At 45.8% G+C, this 26,666-nt stretch overlaps 1 protein-coding gene across 2 annotated transcripts in view; it reads right to left on the reverse strand.

The window, feature by feature from the left end:
* Positions 1-1,799: 1,799 nt before the first annotated feature.
* Positions 1,800-26,666, reverse strand: part of ACVR2B (activin A receptor type 2B) — a 117,795-nt gene continuing 92,928 nt past the window's right edge. For both annotated transcript variants that reach the window (XM_026091615.1, XM_026091614.1), the window contains 10 exons: positions 22,666-22,873; positions 18,111-18,220; positions 16,558-16,709; positions 15,307-15,450; positions 14,086-14,229; positions 13,053-13,201; positions 8,798-8,912; positions 6,785-6,923; positions 3,503-3,633; positions 1,800-2,085 (listed from right to left, as the gene is read on the reverse strand). In XM_026091615.1, the coding sequence (XP_025947400.1) occupies positions 1,891-2,085; positions 3,503-3,633; positions 6,785-6,923; positions 8,798-8,912; positions 13,053-13,201; positions 14,086-14,229; positions 15,307-15,450; positions 16,558-16,709; positions 18,111-18,220; positions 22,666-22,873 (1,487 nt within the window). In that variant the 3' untranslated portion in view covers positions 1,800-1,890. The remainder of the gene's footprint in view (positions 2,086-3,502; positions 3,634-6,784; positions 6,924-8,797; positions 8,913-13,052; positions 13,202-14,085; positions 14,230-15,306; positions 15,451-16,557; positions 16,710-18,110; positions 18,221-22,665; positions 22,874-26,666) is intronic.

Consider the following 26,666-nt stretch of genomic DNA (forward strand, 5'->3'; position numbering starts at 1 on the left):
CTTATACAGGCAGTTATTCTACAACTGTATACAGTTATTTACAATGGTGCTTTATAAAACAAAAAAAAAATGGTAGCACTTCCTAAAAGATTTTGGAACTTTTTTTCTTTTTTTTCTTTTTTTAAAACTCCCTTGTCATAAAAGCCAACTTACATTAAAATATACTTACTACAAGACAACACAACTAACAAAATATATAATAAAACTCATACAAGTAGAAAATTCTGAGGTATTTCTGGTTTGAGGTGGTCTGTGGTCATGAAGTTTTTAAATTTTTTTTTTCAGTTTAAACCTCAGAAGCCACGTAACGTGTGTGTGTGTGTGTGCGCGCGTGTGTGTGTATTTTTTTGTTTTGTTTTTTTTTTTAAACATTGCATGTTTTGCAAATTAAAAAAATATTTAAATGTTGAATCAGCAGCATTAGGAACATTCACTGACTAGAGCAAGTTTATGGCATAATAGAGTAATGGTATTTTCGAATATGCACCACTTTAAGACAAAAGAGTTTAGTCGCGGAGTAAGGAGAAAGCAGCGTTAAAGACGCCGGTTTAAAGGATGCTAGAGGAAACGCTGCTGCTGCTCAGTCTCCTCCGCATGCTGCCGCTGCCCGAGGCACGGGCTTCACRGATGCTATGGGAGCCATCTGCCACCGGTTCAGGTAACTTCCACCCTCCTCCCCCAAATCAAAGCGGAAAAAAAAAAACAAAAAACCCAAGATTTAATAGAGGCAGTTTTCACACTTTTCCTTTTTTGCCCATCTGTGCCGGTAGCTTGGGCTGACAGCTAATCAACCCCGAGGCCGAATTTCCCAAATTGACTCCCGTTTCAAGCGAGATGCAAAAAGTTTGCAATCCTCCCGTGTTCTGCCAAAAGCGCTTCCGACAACGCGCTTTGCAACCTCTTGCGATCGCGCCGCTTAAAAGCATCCTTCCCGTTACCACCTGGAGTCGAGAAACAAAAGGTAACGACGGTTCTGCTTTGCTCTTTCACCACCCGAGCCCGAGCGACAGACCCGGTGCCTTGCCTACAACGCCGGGCTCTTTAACTCGGCTTTCTCCATACGCCGCAGCCATTAATACTCTGCCCAGAAATGTCCTTTCCCTCCTCTAATGGTTACCTGAGAAGTAGCTCCATAGCAAATGATGTTTCTCCAAATGCTGCCAAGTCCAACGTCACTCTCCCCACCCCTACGCTAAGCTCCCCCCTTCAATTCTACCACCAAAGAATTAACATTCTCCGCCCGGTTACTTTTTTTTTCCATGTTACAATGACACCCGTTAGATCCGTAAAAGACACATCTGCTGTTTTTTTTTGAAGCTCACTTCTTAAAAAAAAAAAAAAAAAGAAAACAAAAAAAGAAAACAAAACCAAACCCCAAAACAAACCAAAATGGGGAAAAAAAATCCTTTCGAGGAAGGTGTAATCTTATGTAACAGTCTTAAGTTTCCTCCAAAGTTTGCAGCATTGTGTTTTCTAAGATGGTAGGTGGTTTTCCTTTATGTCACAGATGCTCTGCTTAGAAGACAGACCGATAAAGAGAAACCGAGAAAACTGAATTAATAAAAAAAAAAACAAAAAAAAACTGAAGTGAGTTTGTTGAGGTTCTGAGGTACCTGCACCTTTTCTGCATTCATTAGTCGGCACCTGAATGCTTGCTGAAATGTCCATTTTTAATACAGTAGAGCAATGTGCTGGTAAAATTGATCCAATCCAAAAAAAATAATAATAATAATAATAACAATAATAATAAAAAGTCAAGATAAAATAGCAGCTGCATTCATGTGTTTGTTGGATTTTTGTTTTTTGTGGGTTTTTTTTTTTTACTTTTTTCTTTTTTTTTCTTTTTTTTTTTAATCCACTGAGTCTGGAAAGACAAAAGTGAACCAGGACTTAGATACTAGACTCTTTGGGCGGCAAGTCCACGTTGGTGACGGACGTCACGATGGAAACGAGGCAGTCCGAGGTAGTGCCGTTTACAGATTTGCGGATTTGCGAAATGCGCTCCTCGACGCAGCCCGCCGAGAGCCGAGCCTCTGCGTCRTGGTCCCAGCACTCTTCGATAGTAACGCAGAGCTGCGCCAAGCCCTGGGGAGAACAAGGTGGAGAAAACCCCGTCACAGCACGGTCCGCTCGGGGGCGATTTTTCTCCCGACGCCCCGGGAAGAAAGCACAGCTTAAGCCCATGCAAGGAAAGCCAAGCCCGTTTTTTCCAAGGATGGATGTGCAATGCAACTTCTGCTGCTTCTACATCAGATATTGCCAGGCCCAGGTGTGCAAAATATCATGAGCTTGGCTTTAAAAATGACTTTAAATGCATGTGATTTCAGGACATGGTAAGATTTTTTTTTAAGCTTCTGGTTTACGATTTGGTCACATCCAGCTTTTTCTATAGACAAAAAGCACTTTTCTTTTTTTTTTAAATCAAAGTATAGCACATGATTCAGCCATTAAATCTTTAAAAGACAAGACATCAAGTGTTATGATTCTCACGATAAAACCGTAAAAGCTGGCAGTATTGTATCAGCTGCTATAAAACTGTTATTTTGTTTACGATGCAGCACCTCACCTGCAGATATCTACAAAATAACTGGTAAAATACTGCTGGAAGAGCGCGGCTCTTATTCGAACCCCACTTATACAGAAGCTGGGACAGTCACCTTCTCCCATAACCAACCGTTGTCCCCAACTCCTAAATGATGAGTTAGTATACCTAAGTCCAGGCAAAACCATGGCAGTTGGGTCAGAATAGAGGCATTTAGCTTCTTACTAAAGCCCTCAGAGATTTCATGACCTGCTTAATTTCCCAGGCTAAAAGATCAGCTCTTTTATTAAAAATGCTAGTCTGATATGATCTACCTTTGGGAAACCCAACTGCATTTTACTTCATTGTCCATTTGCCTTCACATCTAATTAATTTTTCTCCCCCAAATTGCTCAAGCTTTGCATACTATTTAGCTTGTGAGGAACATGTCACCAATGGTATGGATCATTTGCCCTGTCTTAACAAAAGGTACTATATTTTCCATTCCTTCATCATCCTAAATGAGTCCTACTAAGCAAATGCATGATACATTACAACATGCTCCATGTCCATTGCCACGGACTGATTTTAATCAGCTGCTTTACCCTCTAAAGAAGGGAAAACCTATGGGAAAAAGTGGGAAAGTGTCATTCAACCCTTCACTTGGTGGCTCCGACGGACAAGTGCTCTGCCAGGACAGCAACRGGAGCGTAGGACCAGCCACCGGGGCCAAGCGCTCCAGTACTGCCGCCACGCAATCACGATTGCTCCACACTTGACAAAATTAATCCCGCTGGACTGCGGAAGTGAAGTTCACCTGCAGTTTAGTTTCTGCCTCAAGGCAACACAATCCTGCCAAATTGCTGGAAGATAATTTCCCTGTTATTTTTTCCTTTTGAAGTTAACATCTGACGCGTAACTGCATTTCTAGTCCCAGCCACAGAGGCAAACGTTTTCAGCTATTAACCGAAAGGGACGTACGGGGTGTTTCAGCCAGTGATCCTTGAACACAGGGCGCATCTTCTTGTGAACCACCACTTCCTGCAGGTCCTCCAGGGATGGGTGCTGACCTATTTCTTCTTCAAAAGGCAGCATATATTCATCCACCGGACCTAGGATGCACGGGGAGAAGGGCGTTAGTAGGGAAAAGGCCTCCGCCGAGCAGACGTGCCTTCGCCACGCACGAGCCGCGGCTCCATAGCAACCGAAACCCACCGCGGCAAAGCCTCACGCAGAGCACAGTTCACACGTCCTTTTATACAAATGCGATTTACATTCTTCCTCCACAACGGACGTTGCCAGCCCTGCCGGGTGTCTAGCCGCGCGTTTTCCACCGCAGTGAGTTACGAAGCTGAACTCTCACCCGCGACTCCCGCATCCACCTCTCTCCTAGAGGCAGCCTGCGGGGCATCCAGGGATTTATTTTAACAGAAAGAGCAAATCAGCTCAACCTCCTCCCACCTTGGCGTACCAATTCAACACACAATATCCTAGAGAAAGGTTTCGGTCTGAGCATAATTTCATTTTAGTCCCTGACTATCAAGGTCAAGCACATGTAACACACTTGTAATTTCTTCTTCAGCGCTCTGCCATGTTCATAGATTGAAGTCAGCATCGACACAGCTGAGCGACTTGATCCTGGTTACTGCACTTACTGCCCAAGTACCTACCAGCAGTTGTGTACCGACTGCTCCCAGCTCGTAAGCGCAAAACGATTCCTGAACGCTTTGGTTAAACCAGTTATGGATGTGAATTGCTCTGGGCCACAAGAACAAGAAAAGTGCTGGAGCATCAATGCAGGGTCCAGACTACAGCAATAACTTCTGCTTATTGAAACATCATTTGGCCTTCTGTAATGCTTAGATGCACTCATAGAGCAACCCAACCTAACTGATGGGCTTTCTCAGGACCCTCTCTGGCATTATGTATGGTTTCTCAGTAGCAAGGAGCAATCTCTTTCAAGACTGGAGATTTTTCAAGTGGACCTTTCCAAACTAAAATAAAAGAGCTGACCACTTTATCTGGTCATGAACCGTGACACCAAGAACATGGTATTTAGGTACTTTGAAAAATTACTAAAACAGCATATCACTTTTCATGTTGACAAAATGACAGTCACTGAAACAAATGGAAACATTTATTCCAAATGGCACAAGAATGCTCATGACCTTCCTTCCCACGTCCTCAGACAGGAACCAGGCTATAAGCAGCTGCAGTGATTAACCTCCTCACCCTCACAAGCAGCCAAGTCAAGGGAGGCAATTCAAAGGTCTACAGACACGGTGGGAAATTTTGAGGGAACCACCATTGCAGAGCCTCTGTAATGACTCCTACATCAATGATGGAAATCCAGGAAATCGGCACTGGAAAGCCGATTTCTGGCTCTTTGAAATTTAAATGCCCAATTTCCCATCGCAGATCTAGTCAGTGGAGCCAGGAGAGCAATTTGGCTCACCCTGAAAGGTGAGGTGCTCAGATCCCTGCTGCCTGGGGGTTTAGGCACTTGGCACACAGATAGACAACTCGATGTAGATGCACAAAATTTAGGTATCWTTATCTGAATCCCATCAGAAGTACCTTCATTTTACAAGCAGTGTCTTAACCCTCTCTTCTCTTCCAAAACAAGCCCTAAAAACATATTTTGGCCTCACAAATTCCACATGGATTGAGTGAAGCAAGATTATAGAAATAACATATCTCTCTTTGAAGACCCAGTACAAGGATCTCCAAGCCAAATGTGCTGTTAGCTAAAGCTGTGCTCACCCACCATCCTGCACCTGGAATTTAATCCAAGCCGTTTCTGGAATTATGGTCACTGCCTGCCAGCTCACACATCAGGACAAGGACTATTTGTCACTGAAGCCAGCAGACATGAGTGTGACCACAAACATGGAGCAGAACTGTTAAATAAGGTGATGTGATTCATCACTTCTGACCTAAAAGTACAGATAAGGTTCAGTGTAATTCCCCCTCATCCCAAAGAAAGTCCTCCCTCTGATTTAAAGGTGCTGTATGAGATACTTTGAGAGACCAGCTGCTTCCTGAGAAGAGCAGGAAGATGACCAAAACAAGACAAGCAAAAATCCAAATTTTGGGGGGGCCTTAACAGAGAAGAGATTATTCCCACCTCTAACACCTGCTGAAYGATCCAGAATATCGCTGTTTCATCCCACTGCACCACTATCTCCCTGCTCCTCTGGCATTTTATCTAGTTAGACAGTAACTTTTTAAGGAAAAGACTTTCTCTTACCACACACCTATGCAGACATCCCAGTTATAATCAAGCTCCTCAATGCTACTGCAATACTAATGAAATACATTTGAAGTCCAGGGAAGGTAATGTTAATTTATGAACTTGAAAGTCAGTCCGTAACACCCATGTCCACACAAGAAGAGAGAAGTTGGAGCAGGCAACCTTGGAGCTAATACAACAAAGTGATTGCTTCCCTGATCGGGGGCAAGGTCCTGCAAATGGCACGGATATCACCAGAGAGCAGATGGGATATTTGGAGATAGCATTTCTCCAACAGGAGAAACGGTGCCCCATTTTGAAGCATTATTTTAGGAGAAAACACCCTGAGAAAACAGACACCAGGAAAGTTTGTTCTTCTGGCTCACCCCGGAGAAAGTGAGATTCTCCAAAGGTGCAGATGAAACTATGAGCTCAGTCCACTGCTGAGGGAGAGCTTGACTGGCAAATGACAAAGATTAAGACATACTGACTTATGATAGCAGGCAAATGGGCTTGCTGAGCCAGGAAGATCCTTTCAGCCCTATGKTTTTTTTTATTTTACTGAGGTGCTTCACTTCTGGTCTTTCTGTTTGGGCTCCAGTACTGTCCTACAGAGGCAAGGTGCAACAGCCAACCTTGGGCTGAGCGCAGCTCTTTTCTGGAGCTCAAGCCTGCCTAGGTCACAAGCAAAAACGCAGAGTACCACAGAGAGCAGCACAGCAGGCACTTGGGACTGAAGGAAAGCCACCGTTGACGGGAGGAATCACCTTCTCTTTCTTTCTCTGAGTTCTCAGCCAATTTGCAATGTAACTGCAACACCATTAAAAGCACTTTGAGACTTGAACATTACAAAGATTTTTATCCACAGAGAATGAGTTTATGTTAAAAAACAAGCACACAAGAGACAGGTTAGCTGCTTAATGAAAACATCCTTTTTTTTTTTTTTTTTACAAAGCCGGGTTCATTCTCTGGACCAATAAACCACGCTGAAACAGAGCCCTCCACAGGGAAGAGGAGATCTTTATTCTTACCGTCAACTGCTCTACATCTGGAGACTAATTCCCACAACACCAGTCCCATTGCATACATGTCTATTCTCAGGAAGGCATCTCGCTGGAAGTTGATTGCTCCCTCTAACACTTCAGGAGCCATATACCTCCTTGTTCCCACCTATGGAGAAAGAAACGACTCAAGTTAAATTCCATTTGGGCCCGTCAGCCTCCGTTGGTTAGAGATGAGTGACAGCTGTTTCCATTAGCCTTCAGGCTACTTCTGCTACATTTGCACCTACCTCAGAAAACATGGAAAGGGGGTCTGTTTTTTCTGACACCATTTCTCATTAAGATCGCTTGAGTCTCGATAAGCTACCTGAAGGAAAAAACCTAGGTGGATGGCTATGTGTGTGATATTCATTCAGTGTACGCTACAGGTCTAATTTAAATGCAGTGATGCAAGATGAGTAYGGATGAAATTCTGCCTTCTACGGCGTCTTGCTACAGCAGCACACRCTGCATGTGAAAATGCTGTCTCTGGAGACACGTAAAACACCCTGAGGTCAAGTCAGAGTCAGTTAGCGTAGTTGCTGAAAGTTCAATTCCCTCTTGCTAACCAAAAAAAAAAAAAAAAAAGAGAGAGGAAAATGGATGCATCCTGAAACGGTAGGAAAAGGCGTTTGACAGCCTTGGATAAAACCATTCTCCTGCATCCACATGACTTGTAACGCATGGACACTGCAAAGTCCTGCCCACCTACCCTGGCTTGTCATGATCTGGTTTGGAAAAGATCTCTCTCACCTTGAGGGAAYAGTTCAGTCCCCCTTATACTGGATATCTTGCTATTTTTAGTACAGGTAGAGCCACACAGAACTCCTCAGATACTTGTGGTTACATGTGTGGTAGCATTATAGTCCGTACTGTAGCACAGATTAGAGAGCAGAGCAAGGGAAAAGCACCCTTTTAATGTGGGAATTGAAATGCCTTTTAATATTTTCCGTTAGGGAATCCTCATCTGATCTTGCTAGAACCCGAAGAAGTGGGGCCAGGGGGAAGMCTGGGCATGAAAAGGCGTGAAAAGTGCTGGAAATGCCCAAAGAAAGGTGACAAAAATGAGGAAAAGCTGTAGGTGGCTAATCTGCAACGGCATCGACTCATTCTGGGACAAAGATAAAAAGGGAGACAGCAGTTGAGCTGTGCAGGCAGAAAAATAGGAGGTGCCCAAAAGGCAACGACTGGCCTTAGCTTTACCCCCACYGCACAATAACAGAACGAGGGGTCGCTCATTGAAAGTTAAAAGCAGAAAACTAAGAACCAATAAAAACGTAGTAAATGTTTTACGCAGYGCACCATCGGCGTGCAAGATTTACTGTCGCTAAAGGTCACCCAAGCAGCTACAGTCGCTGAATTCTTAAAAATAATTGAATAATTTTAAGAGTATTAATATTTAATAGTAAGACAATAAAGAGGACTCAGATCCCATGTTTCAAGGAGTAAGCTGCTTGCCTCCCGGGGTCAGGAAGGGCTCCACCTCCACACTGCGCAGCACTGTGCGCAGATAGGAGCAGCGGGGGAAAGTGCTCTGCGCTTCTTGCGGATAAAAGTGATCCTGGAGCTTATGCCTGAGCATCCGTTTTTATGGAAATGGAGTATCTGGAAGAGAGCTGAATGCACAGAAGTGGCACAGGGAAAAGGCATGYGGGGGGACAGGGGTGCTGGTACATTTGCGCGCGCATGCAGGGTGTTTTTTCGGCAGAAGCGTGGCCCGGTGCTTTCCTTCATGCAGGACCCTGGGCTGAAAGCCCTGCTTGTACGCGGGGGGCTGCACGCTGCCGTCAATCCCCTAGGTTCGACTCTCTGGAGTAACATTCCCTGTATAGCTACCGGGAGAAAAAAGGCATTTTCCTCCCTCGTGAATGACACGAGGAAAAAGAAAACAACCTGCCTGTAATCTCCCAAGCCCTAGATTGCATCTATGGAAACTACCCACACAACGTGTAGAGCTGCAGCAAGCCCAATTTTTTAAACGGTATTTTTAAAGATAATGATTACCTGTCCGTGAGTGTCCCCTGGAGGTTTTCCAGGTTCGAACCGCACAGCGAGTCCAAAATCAGCTAGAACTGCCGTCAAATCATTCTTCAGCAAGACATTTTTACTCTTGAAGTCCCTGCGGACAGCCAAGAAGCAAGTTTGGGAGCGTTCATCACGGCACATGTCTACTCGCATTGCAATGTGCCACCTTGAGACTTTGGAGGCTTAGGGTCCCCCGGAGAACGGACRCTGCCTCCCCCTGAGGCTCGGCAGGCCTTGATGCACTGCCGGGAGGCATGGCGGTCCCATCGCCTCTCCTATATGGCCCAAAGAGCACAGAAAGGGCACAGGAACGGTGCAAAATAGGGGCAAAAAAGGGAGAGGAAAGCACAGCTTGGAAAAGGCAAGGCAAGGCGTCAGCACAAGCACGGGGCAAATTATCATCCGGACAAAAGCAGGGAGTGATATAAAGGGGGCGTTGCGTCCACAGAACACCCACACATCAAGACGGATGGCCGAGGAGTTTCCCATCTGCGCCCTACGTCGCTGTCCATATCTCACACCGCAAGGTACCTCCACATCCCCTCCCATCTCCTCTGCTTGCAGCGCATCCCCTCTGAGATGCACTGGAGGAAATGCATGCATGAGACAAGGCTACACTGGACGGCCAGATTATTCATCCTGTTTCTCCTCAATGAGCTTAAAATGCAGAGAAAAAACAACACTATGCCTTCATCAAGAATCAGCAATTTCTACACGGCCCAACTGCAGATTTTAATTAGAGCGGGTGCCACAACGCATCGTTGCTGTTGAGTTACCCGCGAGCTTCTTGCTGCAGACCCGAACCTCTGGACACTTCTTKTATTTCTTACTCCCAATACCAAATGCAATCCCGGTTAAGGGGATTCATTGAGAACCTTTATCCTAGCGAGGATGTTCATTCTCGCCTACAAAATCAGACCTGCCTGGAAATGAGCAGATGCCAGTGGGACTCTGTTTGCCCTGCCTATCCGCTTTGACAGACTTTTGCCACGGTCATCTATTACACTTATGTTTTAATTGCTGGACCAATCTCCTTCAGAGAGTTTGGAGGGTAGGAAAGGGAGAAGTGGAAGGGATGGACCCACACCTGGATGAGGGTCAGGATCAGACTGCCCGATAGACAAAAGCCTTTTCAGTATGGGTGGTGGCACTGTGCTTGAAGATGACTTTCAGGTCAGAGTCCTGCGCCGCAGAGGTATCGTTTCAGGGCAGCTCAGGTAAGTCTGCCCGAGCTGCCTTGGCCAGGAAAGGGGCACGGAGGATGAACACCCTGAGATGCCTAACCAGTCAAGCCTTGCTGCCTGGGCTTCCCACATTTTCATCTGAAAAGGAATGTTTGGCAATATAATTAAATTACAGACCTTAGACAGCAGATGGCAATTGTCCTGTATGCTCAGCATTATAATTTCCCTATCATCAATTCACTCAGTGACCCTGCTGATTGCAGGACATTGCAGGCCTGCACAAAATAATTAATGAGGGCAGATACAATTGTTCCGCACTGGAGTGACCTGTCAAAAATCTTTGGGAAGAGAGAAACTGCTGGACCGTACAGCAGTGCTGCTCACTGTGTCCTCAGATGTCAGAAAACCAATTCAAAGCACCACATGCAAAATCATTCTGGGACATTCAGGCCTTGATTTTTAGCTTCAAAAAAAAGGGAAAAAAGGAAAGAATTTTTTTCAGAGCACAGCAGCATCCCAAGCTAAAAACGTAGGATGAACATTTCCAGCTCGAGGATTAAGAAGGGGAAAGTGGGTTATTCCCTCGTACAGCTGTGAAGTTGGATAGTCGAATGCAGCTAGGAAACTCCAGCAGAAAACAGTCTCCAACACCTCAATGGGACACAGGGTTTCTAAGGACACACTACAGTTTTGCAGTATCTGCAAAACATTTGCACACCTCCRTTACAAATAAAAATACATTCACCTAATACTTGTCGTCTTAGAGACTGGCCAGTTCCACACTCCAGCAGTTTCGCCACAGGCTTAAAAAAAGCAGCAATCATGTAATGACATAGATAAACTACTTTGCTCGGTCAGCATTAGGGGATTATGCTCTGGTACAGATTGTACATGCGATCTTTGCAAAACAGTGGCTCAGCCAGGAGAAGGACCACACTGAAATCACGAGACAGTCCATCTGAACGGCACGAGTCCGAAGTGAAGTGAGACCTAAGACAGGATTTTTTTATGGGCTCTTTGCTGCTCCTGTTCACTTGCAACACACCTTGGACATGCAACAGTTAGGCGCTATATCCTGAGCAGATATATATATATATATATATATATGTATATATACACACACAGGGACATCCATTTGTGCATCCCTTTTTTTCCCCCCGTCTCCATAGACTTCCCCATTTCTCCATGGTCTCCTTCCTTCCACAAACCACCCAGCATTGGCAAGTGTCAACCGCAACACAATCATCCGGGCCTGGGAAAAAGGCCTGATCCAACCCCTAGCAACGAAAATTCCCACTGACAACATTGCACATTAGAAGAGATCCTAAAATGGGTCGCTGACGGAGGAAAGTCATTCCCTTTTCGTGCAGAAGCACCGCAAAAGCCTGAAAAGAAGAAAATACCCCTTGCAGCGTAATGCTTCAGACTAGAGAAGAAGAGCGCGAGTGCTCTATGAAAATCGGTGCGGGAACCCAACTTAGACACCGGAGCTTTTATTTCCAGCTTCCACGTGGGGGCACTTGAGCACCAACAAGCGATCCTATAACCTCAATCCTCCTTTTTATGCCAGGGGCCACTGTTGTTTCAGAGTTAGCCGAAACTCTGTACGGCAGTGACTCAGGGAGCCCTACCTGGCAAGTCAAGCATCTTCCCGTGCGGTGTGTTCAGCCCTCCAAAACCATCCCCCAGCTTTAAAAAGCATGGGTGATTGTTTTAAAAAACTAGGAGGAGAGCGGAGTAATCCACGGGAAACCCACTGCTTCCTGAAATTCCCTCTCCTGTCGGTATTTTCTGGTTTCGCACACCAGTGATGCATTCTCCATCTTTTATCACTTGCTAAATGGATGGGGACGCTAACGAGCACGATCTGTTGCTTTAAACCCTTTCCCGAGCCTTCCTCTGTCCCCCGCCCTTAGGAATTTCCCCGTATAAGCCCCTGCCTTTATTTCCCGGGGACAAATGTCAGGGACACGGGGTCAGCCCCAGGAGCAGCACAAAGGCAGCTGCGGGCTCTTTGAACAGCCCGCGCTTCGCAGAAATCTTAAGGTTTGGGGGTTTGTCTGGGGGCAGGGGCACCCTCGCAAAAACGGAGGTTATCTTGCCGTACGGCAAGGCGGCCCCGCTGGATGAGACACAAACTGCTGCAGCTGGACGTGGGTTGCGAGTCCCTCCTAGATGAAGCGCCGCGGGCGCGGGGGGGGAGCCGGGCTGCGGATTACCGCGTGCAGCCGTGCAACCCGCGTAAATCCTTCTGGAAAACTCCCCTCCTCCCACTGTGCCGCTAGCAAACAGCTTGGTGGCACGGCTTTAGCTCAGGGCAAGCAACGTGGGACCGCCGAGACCGAGAAGGGGCCTAAAAGAAGGTCCCGTTGCAGCGAGGATGCTATAACCCACATCCTGCTGTGTCCCAGCTGTCCCCAYGGTGCTGCCGCCCAGCGCGGTTCAAGCGGGTGCCAAGAGGTCTTGGAGGCGCTGACCACTTCCTCCGATGTCTTTCACAAGCACCCTGGCAAGATCCGAGCGTCATAAAACTACCACAAGAAATAAACAGCAGCCATTTTCTATTTCTCCATTTCTTTCCTAACGATCTAAAGCTCTGCGGGAAGACATGCAGTGGAATCATCAGTCTAAAATCCTTCTGGAAGAGTCCAATCTCGGTATGGCCACAGAAACGCAAGGGTTATAATGTGTTTTATCGAGCACAGCCCTTTCAAACTGAACTAACCAGAGGTTTGGCAGCGCTCTGAATCCCATTCCCACCACATGTCAGGAGAGGACTTAATGGTGGAGGGAAGCACCCACCCTTCAGACATTTGCCCTAAACCATTACCGACCTTATTTACTATTTCACAGACAAAATGCTGATTACTTGCCCTTCACCATTCCAGAAGTGGGTGAAAAAAATTCATGTCTTAGCATAGATTTTGTTGGGATAAAAGGCACTGACCTCCTGCAAGCACAATTTCCTCCTCGGTTCAGCAACATCACTGCAAAGAAGTCATGAACTTTTGACCAAGGCTCTTGAAAAGCATTAAGGAAAGAGGCTGTACCTGTGTGCGATAGCAGGTTTGTGTCCTTCACCCTTGCACCAAGGGACATCTTCGTGTAGGTAGGACAATCCACGGGCCATCGTTTCTGCAACATGGCAGAGCTCGTTCCAGCTGATAATATTCCCCTTCAGGTAATCCGTCAGAGAGCCCTGAGAAATAGGACATCGTACGTTCTTAATCACAGACCCCGCCAAAGTGACAGATGTGCCAACTCATCAGTTTAGAAAATGATTGTAACGAGTGCTTGAGAAATTTGAACCTTGATTTGATAGGGGAGAAAAAAGGAATTGCTAGCAAAAGTAAAAAGAAGAAGAAAAAATCCCAGAAGCATTCTTCGGTCCTCAGCCCTTTCCCAGAGCACAGAGTATCTGGACTTCCAAAGCGAGTCTCAAGTCTACTGATCTGCCAGGGAATAGGAGGGAGGCAACGAAGGGACAAAAATCACCACAAACCAGAACAATTCATCTAGCCTAAAAAGGGGGAGAGTCTTCCATGCAAGAAGATCATGTACCCTATCAGCTGGCTGTGGAAATGATTGACTCAGTAGACCTTGGATTAAATAGAGGGATAGCATTGCTGGCTCAACCCTGGATTTGTGCATGTTTGTTTTATTTTAAGTGTTTGATAACTAAGGCAATCCATGAAATGGAGATATGCCCTGAGCTTCAAAAGTAAACACAGAGCCTATCCACAAGGGCCGAGTAAGGACTATGGTGGTGTGTGACCCCCARCTTTCCCTGCTGCCCTGCACGCATTACAAGACAACAACTGCCTGTGAACATGAACTGTGGCCTTTTCTGATGCCTCTCTCCGAGTCTCACCTTTCTTAGTCCAATATTTGTACTGGAAAGCCTTAAAAGCTAAGGGAATGGTCTTTGAAGAAGGGGAGTGGGAGTACTTCTCCACTTCCACTGAAAGATGTCTCACCAGGAGAGTCAAGACAGAGACCTTGGGGTAGCTATGGGAACGATATTAGATACCAAAAGTTGCTGCTTCATGGCCAGACCAAAATGGATGGGCAGTGACACATTACCTTGTCGTGGAAAGCTGTGATCAGCCACAGTTCTGTCTCTAGGTTCGTCCCTCTTTTCTCTGCTGCAATAAACTGCAAAAGGTTTTCATGCTTCATGCCAGGGGTATTGAAAATCTCTCTCTCGCTCTGCCAAGATTGCTTATCCTAAAGCAGGGAGAAATGCACCATCAAAGACCACACTTCCTTTTAAAGCAAACAGCTCCTTCAGCTCAGTTGGAGCTGCTCGCATTCCTCTTAATGTCATTCGCTGGGGTTAGGACGTGATACATCCCTTTAAAATGAGATTGTTTTCCTAAAGGGCAGAAGCTGGAGAAAGACTGGAAGCTGCTGTTCTCCCCTGTCCAAAATTACCCTCAGATATTTCTAAAACATGTGGGGGTGGGGTGGGGGATCTAAACCCAACATCATTGAGAAGTAAGATTTCTCAAGATTTCCTAAGGCATGCAAGAATAAAACCCAGGCATACAGCATCCAGGTCTGCATTGTAGCTGTAACAGTTAAACCTGTATAATCTAATCTAGATTCTATTGAATATTTACTAGTAGGTCACAGCTGGCTTGGACAGAAGATGTGCAAATCTCCTCTAAGCTATGCCAAGAAAACAAATACGAGGAGAAAAATTAATGAATAAGGAGATAGTGGAGACGTTTCAGTCTTTCTTCATTCACTTGATTTGTGATTGCTTTCCTGCTTCCACTTGCAATTCCTAGAGAGACAGGAATGTTCAAAGGTTTCCCAGAGTGGAAGATACAAGCTCACAGAAATGCTCCAGCGCAATTAGCTTTCACAGTGCTGGGACTCTGCCTTTGTAAGTTGTAAACTGTTTGTTAGGTTTGGGTCCGGATTTACAATTTACCCAGGCAAGCCACACAAAGCCAGGGATTTGGTCCTTTGTGTGCACTTCGGGCATTGCAGTCGCACGCTGGACTTTTAACAACGCTGGCATTTGGAGGAGAAGTTAAAATACCCTGCAGATTTCAAAATGTGACTGCTGGTTTCAAAATTTGCCCAGCTTGCAACAACTACTACAGAAAGCATTTGCTAATGAGATAACACAGAGAAAAATATAGGGGAGGGAGCGTCCTTGAACTTTTTCCCCCCAGCAGAAGAGTCCACACATATCTTTGCTAGAGTGTTAATACACCTCCATAGGCTCTGAGAGCATCTCAACATTGGTGAGGAAACCCTGCTAGTGAGAACCTGACACAAAGCCCTTCTCACCTGAATTGGAAAGATTTTCACTGCTACGTAGTCATTCATCAGCTGAGCTTTCCAGACGCAGCCAAAACGTCCCCTTGCTTTGATCTCCAAGAGCTGCAAAGGCTTAAGGCCAACCAGCGGAGAAGGGGGTGGTGGCCCAGGATCCTACAAAACGAGAGGAAGAGACACTATTGCAAGCTGAAGTCAGACTCCGGGTGTGTGGGAGGGTGAAGGGGGGCAGGAGTAAAGAAATGGTATTTTGTTTGATACAAATGGCTTAAATTTAGTCTTCACAGCAAAACTTATACATTAAGAGCAACATGAAATTCCCCATTTTGCTTTCCAGAATATTTATACAGAACATATACAACAATCTACGCCTTCGAGTGTCACTTTGTGTGTCATGGTGTAGTTCGGCACACACAAGTCATCCTCTGGCAAAACCTGAATTCTCTTGTGTTTTCAAAGCAGGAGCTATTTTGGGCTGCAAAACATGGATCTACCTCAAGGCTACCTCCTGCCAAAAGTGGGAACTTTTCAATCTTTGTGACCTAACAGCAAAATACACCTAAAACTTCCAACTGCTTTGCACTTTGTTAGGAGTGCTTCGCATAATCCTAGCAATGGGCAGCAAACAGGTCTGTCAGCGTAATAAAGATAGTATCTGTTCAAACTCTCTGTTTCTATGAAAGAACAATGTAGCCCAGCATTAAGCTTGGCGTTGGAGCTCTGTCCATATCTAACTTCATACTTGGAAAGTTCAGAGTATGGTTTGTATGGGGCTGTGCTGGGTGCAAGGAGAGGTGGCCACTCGCCCCGTCAGAAGAAAACCGACGGCTCCAGGCAAGCAGAACAAGCAAAGACCAGTTTCCTATGGCTTTGGGCTGTGGGCTCCTGCATGCATTCTCCGATGTCTCATAAAACCTGAATTGTAAAAGGGAAAACATCTCCCCTCATCCCATAAAACTGGTAGAGGTTTTGTAATCTCTAAGGCCCTACTCCCCTGCAAAGTTAGTTGAAATCAGACACTGGGCTTGAGAGGGCCAGTGGAAGGGCGGACACCAAGCAGGACTGTGTGAACTATCCCTTAGGAACCCAGGAAAATCTTACAATTTGGGCTAAAACCAACAGCCTCGTGGGAGAGGCTAACATGAGCACGGAGGCTGACTGTGGCACAGGGCTCAAAAAGACAGAAGAAAAAGTTATGGAGAGGAGTATTTCATCTTTTCTCTTTTCCCACCACCTTTGGGAAGCCAGAGGTTTCCCTCTCACCTCGTTGATGTCCACGTGCCCGTAGGGAGGCTTGCGGTGACGGTACATCCAGAAGGCCAAGAGAATGGCCATCGACAGGACAGCGATGGGAAGCAAAGAGTAAACCAGGATGTTGAGCAGGGAGGGTGTTGGTGGCGGCGGCTCGTATATGACTGCAAGAAAAGAGCAGGTTAAAGGCGAGAAACGATCCTTTAGGCGTGCAACAACGCTGTCGGCTACATGTCTGGATACAACCAACCACTTGCCTTTCTGCTCCTCCAAAGCAGACAACGCTTAGTGGCATATCTCATATCTTCCTGACATCTAATGGCATTCATAAGGACCCATTACTCTTTTCCATATTGCTATTATTAATGTAATAGGAACGGTCCAAAACACACTTTGCAGGCTGAGCCTCCACGTGACCTTTATTAACGATGGCCGCGAGCAACGGAGGGATTTTTCTGCTGGGGTATGTAAGGGCAGAAAGCTTCCTCCCCATAACCCTTCCAAAGGCATTAAGCGAGCCCGAAATCCCTCCCCCCGCTGCTTTTCTTTGCACAGCAATCGACAACATGACAGTTTTTAGCAAAATGCTGCAGGAGCCACAATCAAATACCCTATTCCCACAGTAGTTCTTGTTCCAAATTACATCAGTGCAGTTGAGACACAAACAATGGGAATACTAAACGGAGCCATGTTGCTATGTTGGAGACATGGAAGGAAAAAATAGCACTACTTGCCAAATGCAACAAAAAAACTGTGAGAGAAAGAATATTTGCTACCAGGTTGCTACGGGTACATTAATAACAGGAGATAATAAAAACATGTAAACAATTAAAAACCTAACAGGAATGTCCAGGAAAATCTGATAATGGTCTCTCGGAACATCTCAGTAAATGCATATAGTTTGATAGCAAAAGAACCCATCCGAAGGAAAGGATACACCTGCTCTCATAATTTTTATTGAACGATACTTTGGCAAGCCTACGGCAAAAAGAAGCATCATTTTTCTATTAGCTCTTAAAAAAGGACATGCCATTACTTTTTTCCCTTGAAGTATATCCACAAACTCTGAAAGCTGAGACACGCACCCATTTGCTTTTAATCCCTAGACCAGTAAAATGCCGTGTGTTAGTTAACAAAATGCAGAAAGCCAGGTTGCCCAGTGTATTCGGAGGCCTATGACCTATGAAAAATATGAGGATATATAATGAAGAAAAGAAAATACCCTTAAGAGACTGAATCTTGATCCCCATTGTATAAATTGTACTGCCCTTTTCCCCTTGTGCAAGGTTTCTTTTTGGAAGAGCCCACCGCGAACCCTCACCATAAAGAAAATCTAACCCTCGCTAAGAATATGAGGCGCAGGTGCAACACACTTTACCCACACAGTGAAATAACATTAAAAAACTGTTCTTAAATCACCCCAGCAAAATGATGCGTGGCCTTTGCAACCAAAAGGATGCTTTGTATCCTCTCAGGTCTATTTTTTTTTTGCTCAACTGCCAGCAACCCAAGGTCACCCACGGACCAGGCGCAGAAGAACGGACCCCCTGCCGCGACTCACTCACCTTCTGGACCAGTAACTTCAGGTAAATGGGTGAATTTCTCATTGCAATAGTTGCCCTCACAGCAGCAGAAAAACACTTGCGGGTTTTCTTCCGTGGCCACACATTCCTGCCTGCACAGGGAAGAGACAAACAGAGGAACAAAGGGAAAAGGAATACAAAAGTCAGCAAACACTTTCCTATTGTCTTTGCAGTAAATACCAAGCTCCTGAGCATTGTCTTTCCTATTTACCTTGCCCTGCTGCCTGCGTAGGGCACATCTGCAGTCTCCACTTACAGAAAACAACTTTTTCCTCTCTTTTCTTAAGAGAATAATCAAGAAGGCAGCTCTGCTACAGCATTCGAGGCTTTTGTACGGGTTTGTGAATAGACAAAAGAGGAGGTTAAACCCAGAAAGCGCAAAWAGTCCAGGGCTTGGCAGACAAGGGCCCTGAGCTCCCCTCCGCAGTGAAAAGCACCATCRCACCAGCACACTGTTTTGTTTTCACACTATTTTGTTTTCCATGTAGGCCCTCTACTCCGCTCAACCTGGCGCGGAGGGTCCTTGGGGAAAAGCCGGTGGGTCGTGCACTGGAAGCGGCCGAGGAGCCAGTMCTCATTTCCCCTGCAAATCAGACATCGGGAAAGGAAAGGAAAAAAAATGAAGAAGGAAGGTAAAAAATAAAGAAGGTTGGTCTTGCGAAYGCTGAGCTGGAAAACCCCAGGTATCCCTTTTTCAGCCGCTGCACTATTAAGCGCTACCAAATAAGTCGCTTAAAATTAGTGACACCGCTAATGCTGCCRTTCCGCTCATTTTCCGGGGGCCCAACGTGAGCCCCCCAAAACACCGGCGGCTGAGCCTCCCCGACCGCGAGYGAAGCTGTGGGCAGCTGGGTTTCCTGCCTGCGCCGGCAAAACCGGGGAAACGGGGGAGCCGGAGCAGGCAGAGAGCCGGCAGGTCACGCGCTGCAACTCCGCGCYGCCGCCGAGCGGATCCCGCTCGCACAGGGGAGATAAAGCCCTTAGTGTTCCTCCAGCACTCCAATGCCCCCGTGGATAGCAAGAACCCTTGAAAAGCCCATAAAGGAAACAAATGCTTCCATATGTATTGAAGGCATTAGGTGGCAAGTAATAAACAACTGCAGACACTGCTGGCTGACTGGGAAGCAGGAAAAATGCCTTGGCCCCGTCTTTCTGGCACCCTGCATGTACGTTGTCAGGAGGAGAGGAATATCTGGGCGTGCAATTAAAGATTGTGCCATAAAGCCCAGACGACGAGGGATGAACCAAGACTGCTCTCGCAGGCTTGAGCATCACTGCCTCAATGCACTAGAAGGGCACAGGACACCAGCAGCACCTCTGATTACTGAAGGCAGGAGGGTGACTGCATTTTTTATGTTTTTTTCCTTTTCTTTTTTTTTTTTTAGGTTTAACTTCCAAGTCTCCTCCGTTAGAAAGCTTACACTTGCACGAAGGCACCAAGCCTTTAGGAAATTCAAGTTGTAACTCCATTTTTTCTTATTTGCCTGTCATCCAGCCACCTGAGTACCGAGGTTTCCTTCTACATTTTGCAAGGCTTTAGGAGACTTCCACGTAGCAGACCAACTCCAGTAATCTTCCGCATGTCCTCCCTTTCCCACAGACCACTGCAAAAGAGACACCCAGTGATTTCTGCAGCGCTCTAGTAGCCTATTTCTTAAGTATCCGCTTCCCTTCCCTGCCGTTTTTTGCTATGTGACCCCCTGCTTTTAGTTATTATGGCTGCAGAGCTGTTCTCTGCGTAGAACTGTATCAAACTATTTCCTGAAGACCAGCTCAATTATATGCATAACTTCCTTCCTTCAGCCACTCAGAGGAAGTAGCAAAACAATCATATGTGTTTGACATTATTACTCGTTTATGAATCCATGCCAAGCCTCTCTTTCTGTGCTATCACTGACATGCCTCTATGGGAAGAATAGAAAAGGCCCTCTTAGATCATAAGGCCTGGGAGTCTTCAGTACTTTATTCCTTTTGGGGAAGAAAAGCTTTAGCTGAAATGTCTCATGCAAGGTCTCCGCTGGGAAGCACTTGGTTTGTTTTTTGGGGTTTGTTTTATTTTAACTTCAAAGAGAAAAGCAGCTATTTAAGTTATCCAAATGAAGAAAGATGTTTCAACAAGTTAAGCAATGTTTCCAGATGCTTTCTCTTGAAATCAGATAACAAGCTGTTTGGATTTAACAGCATCAGTATCCGAGCCTTCAGTAAAAAACACATCCTTCGCTAAATCTGTTGGTTAAGAAATCAGCTTAATGAGCGAAAACAGCCTGCTCCACATCTGCAATTCATTATCCCTGTCTTTGAGTTGGTGTGCGCTCAGGGCAGCTATCCAGGTACACATGACATGTTATACTCAGCAAATATTAAAAATGATACAGTGGGACAGAATGACACATTTTTCTATGGCAGCGAGTGCACATTCTGTAGCAGTTCACGTGCTCTTCGAGGGACCGTGAACGCGACCTCTCCAGCGGGGCTGCATAAATAAAGCAAGAGCAGGCGGCTGGTTTTTAAACAGTACCTTTTTCATATAGCCTTAAATGTACACATGCCACGTTCTCGTTCCCTTAAGATAAAGAACAGAGTAGGGAACCGTAACCCTAAATACCCCAACTGTTGCACTGCTGCGTTCGCAACCTTCCAGTGACGAAGACGTAGCACTTGGCAGGTCGCACTAAGCGCTGCCTGCGCTGAGAGCTGCCAGGAGCTGTAGGAATAGGACATGTCCTTCACGCAGGGGACACCTTGGCAGAGAGCTATAGGTGCATCTCCCAAGGCTGCTCCCCGGAGSACAGCATCCTGCGCGAGGGTGCTGATGCAGCGCCGTTCGTCGAAATGCCACATTTTTAAGCCATTTTTTGCCGTCCACCTTGCGATCAGACCATAATGCCCGCGTGACAGATCGAAGAGGACACTCAAGGGAAAAAAGACTCAATTTAAACAGCCTTTATTTAATTAAAGCTAGCCTTTATTTCAAACGTTGCTTCCCGCACTTGCACTGTTTGTTAATCCTCAGAAGATCTTTTAGTGTCGCCCTGTGACTGTGCCTTGGAAGAACGAGGCTACAGGATAATGGATGCTCAACCCCAGCGCCGCAAAAAGGCTTGCGAGGGGTCCTGAAAACTTTTTACTATTGTAACGGAGAACGCGGTATGACAAAGATTAAGAACCACTACATCACTGCACAGAGGCACTCAGTTACAACACAAGTGTCGCTGTACACGAGAGCAGCCACTAAAAGGAGAAATCTGTTTACAGTAAACACTTCTGCTTGGAAGTAGGAAACGAGAGTGACCTTCTGTTCTCACAAGGATCAGCGTTAAGATGACTAATGGGCCAAGAAGGATGGCTTTATCAAGAAAGAATACAAATTTAACTATATTTAGAACTTTACTACGCAACTGGCAAGGGAATAGGTGTGGTGGGAAAGTAACCCCAGGACTAAGAATAGAAGGAAGATGTGGAAGTATTCACAAGCTAAGACAACGGGGATAAAACCTAGGAGAGCATACAACGACTAGGAGATAAAACTTGCCTTGGGATCCCAGACAAATCTGGTCCCAGTTTAAGCCCCGTGGTTTCAGTTGATTTGGAGAAGCCTTAACTTGGGATGGTTTTCTCACTTCTGGAGCAGTCTTTCTGAAGTAGCAGAAACCTGATGTCCTAAAACTGTTGGAATCTCAATAGATAAAAGAGCTACGAAAACGTGCAGCTGGGACTAGTGCTGTGCTTGTACAAAGGTGAGATGACCCTATTTTGGTATTATACCAAGGCAAACCCTTGAATTTTATGTTCTCCTTATTCACAGTTTGTTTTGTTTTGTTTTAAACAAAAACTGTGATCTAGTCCAGAACTACTGAACATTGCCTTTTAGGAGGGATATTTTCTTTAGCTGTAGTTTTCTTCCCCCCTGCAGAATCACATCAAGTGGAATGAGAAAAGACTAGTTTATTTTCTCAGATATTTAATGAGGCTGGAGCCTTCATATTGCAAAACCTGTCTCCTTTTCAGCTAGCTACAGGCAGCGACACCCAAACATGCATTTGCTTTTGCTGCCCCACTCCTTCTCCCTACTCCTGTCTCTTAACTCAGCCAAAGAGCAGTGAAACTTTTGCAACATCACAAGTGCCAGAATATCTCAACCTCTAAACACCCCCAGATATCTCTGCTTTTCTAAAGAGCTCCAAATGATTCCAAGTTTTCCTTTGTATCGCCAAATGCTCTTGGAAGAACATATTGCTCTTCATTTGATGGTACAGGACACGTTTTTCAAAGTATGCCAGAATTATCAAAGCTTTGCAAAGGGGAAAAAAAAACCCACAACAAAAAAAACTAAAAGTGCCTTTTGCGGCTTCTGTTTAGAAAGTAAAGGCAGATAAGTGACAATTCTGAGAGCTACATTAGCAGCAGAAGTAATTACAGGGGATGAATGGGCCAATTGACTTGGACTTGCTTTCTTTTTCTCTATGCAAAATCAGGGGCCTTTGCACTCAAAGGAACAATTTACGCTCGCATTCAGAGAAACCAGTTAGGCTATTACCTGTCATAACAGTTGAAGTCATCTAACCAGCAGCCTTTCTTCACCAGCTCAATGGAGCCCGAATTGTTCCTCCAAGAGGCGTAGCAGTGGAGCCGCTTGTCCTTCTCCCCTTCGCAGCGCTCCACGCCGCTCTGGTTCGTCTTTTCCAGCTCCCAGTTGGCATTGTAGTAGATGCATTCCCTCGTCTCCGCTTCCCCATGTCCTGGTCCTGAAGCAAAATGCAAATCCAAAACACGTTCGGGCAAAATCAGAAACAGATCCCAGGAGACACGTTTCCACGTGGCTGTATTTTTTGTACACGTTAATGTCATTTGTCTTTCTAAGAACTAACCACCCTGCGAACTTCAGCACTGTCTGGAGGGTTATCCTCCTTGTGCAGGTGTGAAATGGGGAACAGAGAGGTCAGATTTGCCTGAGTTCACACTTGGAGCTTGTGGTGAAGCCAAGAATCAGACCGAGGTCTCCCAGGTCTCCTCCGGCCAGTGCTACAACCACAGCACCCTAATAGGAGGATGTAAAGGCAACCCAGGATATTTTTAAACACAGAAACCATGCTTAGAAAGTCTACCTCCCTAAGGTGCAATTTGCCACTTGCTGAGCTGTCACACAACACAGTCATGCCTTCTCTCACTACCACCATCTGAGGAAATACCATCTAAAATAAATGGTTTCTTAGGTGGGCAGGGCGTAACTGAGAATCCCTAACAGTCATCCTGCAGCGGAGGGCCAGACCGAAGCCAATTCCTCATTCAGATCCCATTTCAGGCCTGTTTTGGTAAGTCTTCCTATTGTGAATCCCATGTTTTCACTTGTGGTCCACATGGCTCACGCTGCCTCTCCACACAAGTGAGACTTTCACCAAAAGCAACTCTGTTCCCCTTTGCCCCTCGTTGGACAAGCACTATCTTCCAAACAACTGTGGCCACCACAAAGTGACACTTGGCACCACAAAGGAACCTCTACCTGCGCTGGCTTTAGCCCAGCTAAGAGCCTTGCATCAAAGAACTGAGAAGGTCCTACTGCCCACAAAGTGGAACAATTTCGACATAGCCATCATACCCCACAGAACAGAAATACAATTATAGATATACAGAACAAAAAAGGAGTCAAGTAAGGGAACTCATGTCTGCAGGTTATCTGTTCTGTATTCTCTTAAGCCTTCGAAATCCCTTTTTCATTTGGAAATGTTCTGTTTCATGGCATTTTGAAGATGAGTTTAAAAAGGGCAATGGGAAGAGGAAAGGAACCAAACACAACAGAGACAAGGATACCCCAGAAATAGTACCACAAAGCTAGTGACCATAAATTCTAGGATGCCCTGCAGCCACCTCACTTCGGGATCACCCGACCTAAGGCGAGGTCAGACCTGGCCATTATTTTGATGGATTGCAATCAAGGAAAACRTAGGTATCCTAATAAAATGTGTTGACAATTGTGTAGAAAACATGAATTGGTCCTGCAGGATGGTGAAATGAAAGCACTGTGCTCCCAGAATAGCTAGACCTTTGAAAAATGCAGAGCTAAGTATCTGGCTGTTGAAAATTTTGCAGTGCTTTCACGACTCTGCCTTCTCTGAAGTAAATGCAACCTTTAATGTTGAGCTTAAGGCAGGCAGGCAGGGCCACAACTAGATGATCTAAATGCAACCGGGTCTGTGATTCCTGGCCAGCATGGCAAGCCAGACACTTCTAAAAGGTCTCTAAAAGGTGATTCAATGTGGTCTTTGCAAGGCACTGAGCACAACATAGCTCACAGCCAGAGGAGGAAACACCGAGCCCAGAAATAGGCATGAACTCCAAGCCCTGAATACAGCCTGTGATTACTGTACCTGAGCACCTATCTAGCAACGATGCAAGCATACGCACAATATCCAACTGGAGAAGCAAGTATTATTCCCAATTGACAGAGGAAGAGCTGGAGCACAAAGATTAAACACCTTGACCAAAGTCCAAAGGACGTCAGGGAGGGAAGCTGAACTCCATTTGCCCAAATCCCAGCTAGAGCACCAGCCTGACCTCCCTTCCCACAGCCTGCAACTCCTTGAAATGGTTAAGTCTCCAAACTGGTTTCCAGCAGTAGGATTTGCCTCCAATTCTGCAGTGCACATAAGGGTGCAGAGCGCTCTGGAGACTGCATTTGAGCTAGCGATTGCATTTAAGGCATTGAATTTAGCCTAGGCTATAGCAGGAAATCAGCCTTCTGCTGACAACAGGTGGCGAGTAACGAGCGCCGATGACCTGGTCCAGAGCAAAAGCTGAACTGCGAGAGCATCAGGAGAAACCACCGTTTCTGGCACAGCGCTGGGTCTAATCTGCCCAACCTGCTCCTGGTACCTGACACCTGCGATCAGCGATGGCTAATTTTCATGGTATGGAGCAAACCCATCAGACCAAAAAGATCTCTTTGCATTTTTAAGAGGCATTCAGTTCTTCAATAACTCTTGCTCTGGCAGACTGTTTCATCTGCATCGTGGGAGAGATTTAAAGGGGGAGGGGGAAGAGAAAATCATAAAGCTGACTTCTGAAACGGGGAATTATATTCCGAGCACACACGAACGAGGGCTCAATTTCAATAGCACCTGCAGGTTTTATCGGCACTTGCAAAGCTCCATCGGAGTTTTCCTCTGACAAGTTGCTTACTATAATAAAAACAACCTACCAATATCCCTTAACACAGAACAGTGTCAATATTGACACTCCTTGTTAAAGCCTTGATATTTGCTCTGTTGATACTTGCACCATACTTTGTTAGAGCGGATTAAGCATTTTTGCTAAATACCAGTTAAATCAGCAGGCAACAGAAGGTGCATTACCTCGTGTGCAGGGAGTGTGATATCATTTTATTTTATAAAGTAATGAGTAAATACCTTAGTTTCATTGCAGTATTTAATGTGGATACTGGCTGATAGCTAATACTCAGTATCACTTTCTGGTCTTTTCCTTAAAATACATGCTGTAACATTTCCATCACCTTAAACCCAGAGAGAGCTTTATCCCACATCTGCACTAGATGGAAATTTCCTCTCCCTTCCCCAACCCAAATCTCCTAGAAAGCGGGCTGGTTTAATGAACCGTTTGCCTGGGAAGCAGCCCCAAAATCTAATCCTGGCTCAGATAACTCTGGCTGTAACCTCGGGCAATATTGCGCAGCCTCCGTTTCCTCCACCTGCACAGCGGGCCAATGCCCACGGATTGCAATGCAGTGCACGGAGCTGCTCCGAGGTTTAATGTTTCCACTGTGCTTTGAAAAGAGTGTGTTAAAAAAAATGCTAAGCAGGAGTTGCATCGGCTCTGGGACCAGCAAACAGCGTGTACTCGAGTCTGCTAAATCCTGTACCGAGCCCAGGCTCCCTTCCCCCAAGACAGTTGTCTTTTCTGGAACAAGTTTCAGATTAAGAATAAGATCTGCTTGCAAACACACAAACCTAACTGCAAACAGCAAACGCGCCAAGAGAAAGGCCCTTCGCAGCTTTTCGGCTCTCAAAGTTTAGACGAGTTCAGTAAAAACCACATAGAAAGTTTTAGATGGATGAATATGCATTTTTCCTAAAACAGCTTTTAAGGATGCTTGCCTTAAGGAGACACTTAAAAACCCTGTCTGCTTGCTACCTGCTTTTAGATCTTCTTAAAAAGCCATTTGGTAAGCATCCTAACCCTGCTGCGGGCCTCCCGCCTGCAAGAAACCCTTTGGTTTGTGCCCAAGATGGTCTCAGCGGGAAGGGGCACAGCTCCAGGAATGGGTGTTAATTTACCTGCTGCTTCAGCTCATCAAGAAACACTYGCGCCTTGTTCTGTAAGGGATCACGCAGAGACCAAAGTTTGCAGCTCGCTACCTCATCTGCATTTGCTGCAGTTAAAAAACCCTGACCTGAATGGAGGGTGGGGGGAATTAGCAGGTTTTTGTCCCTCTGAGAGAGAAAGGTGGGGCTGCGGTGGCTACCAGGAGGAAAACTGCCCTCTGCTCCTCCATCTTCCTAAGGCATTTACTTTACCCCGTCCCAT

Source organism: Apteryx rowi, unplaced genomic scaffold (assembly GCF_003343035.1).
Source record: "Apteryx rowi isolate R43461 unplaced genomic scaffold, aptRow1 scaffold_91, whole genome shotgun sequence".
Classification (NCBI taxonomy): Eukaryota; Metazoa; Chordata; class Aves; order Apterygiformes; family Apterygidae; genus Apteryx; species Apteryx rowi.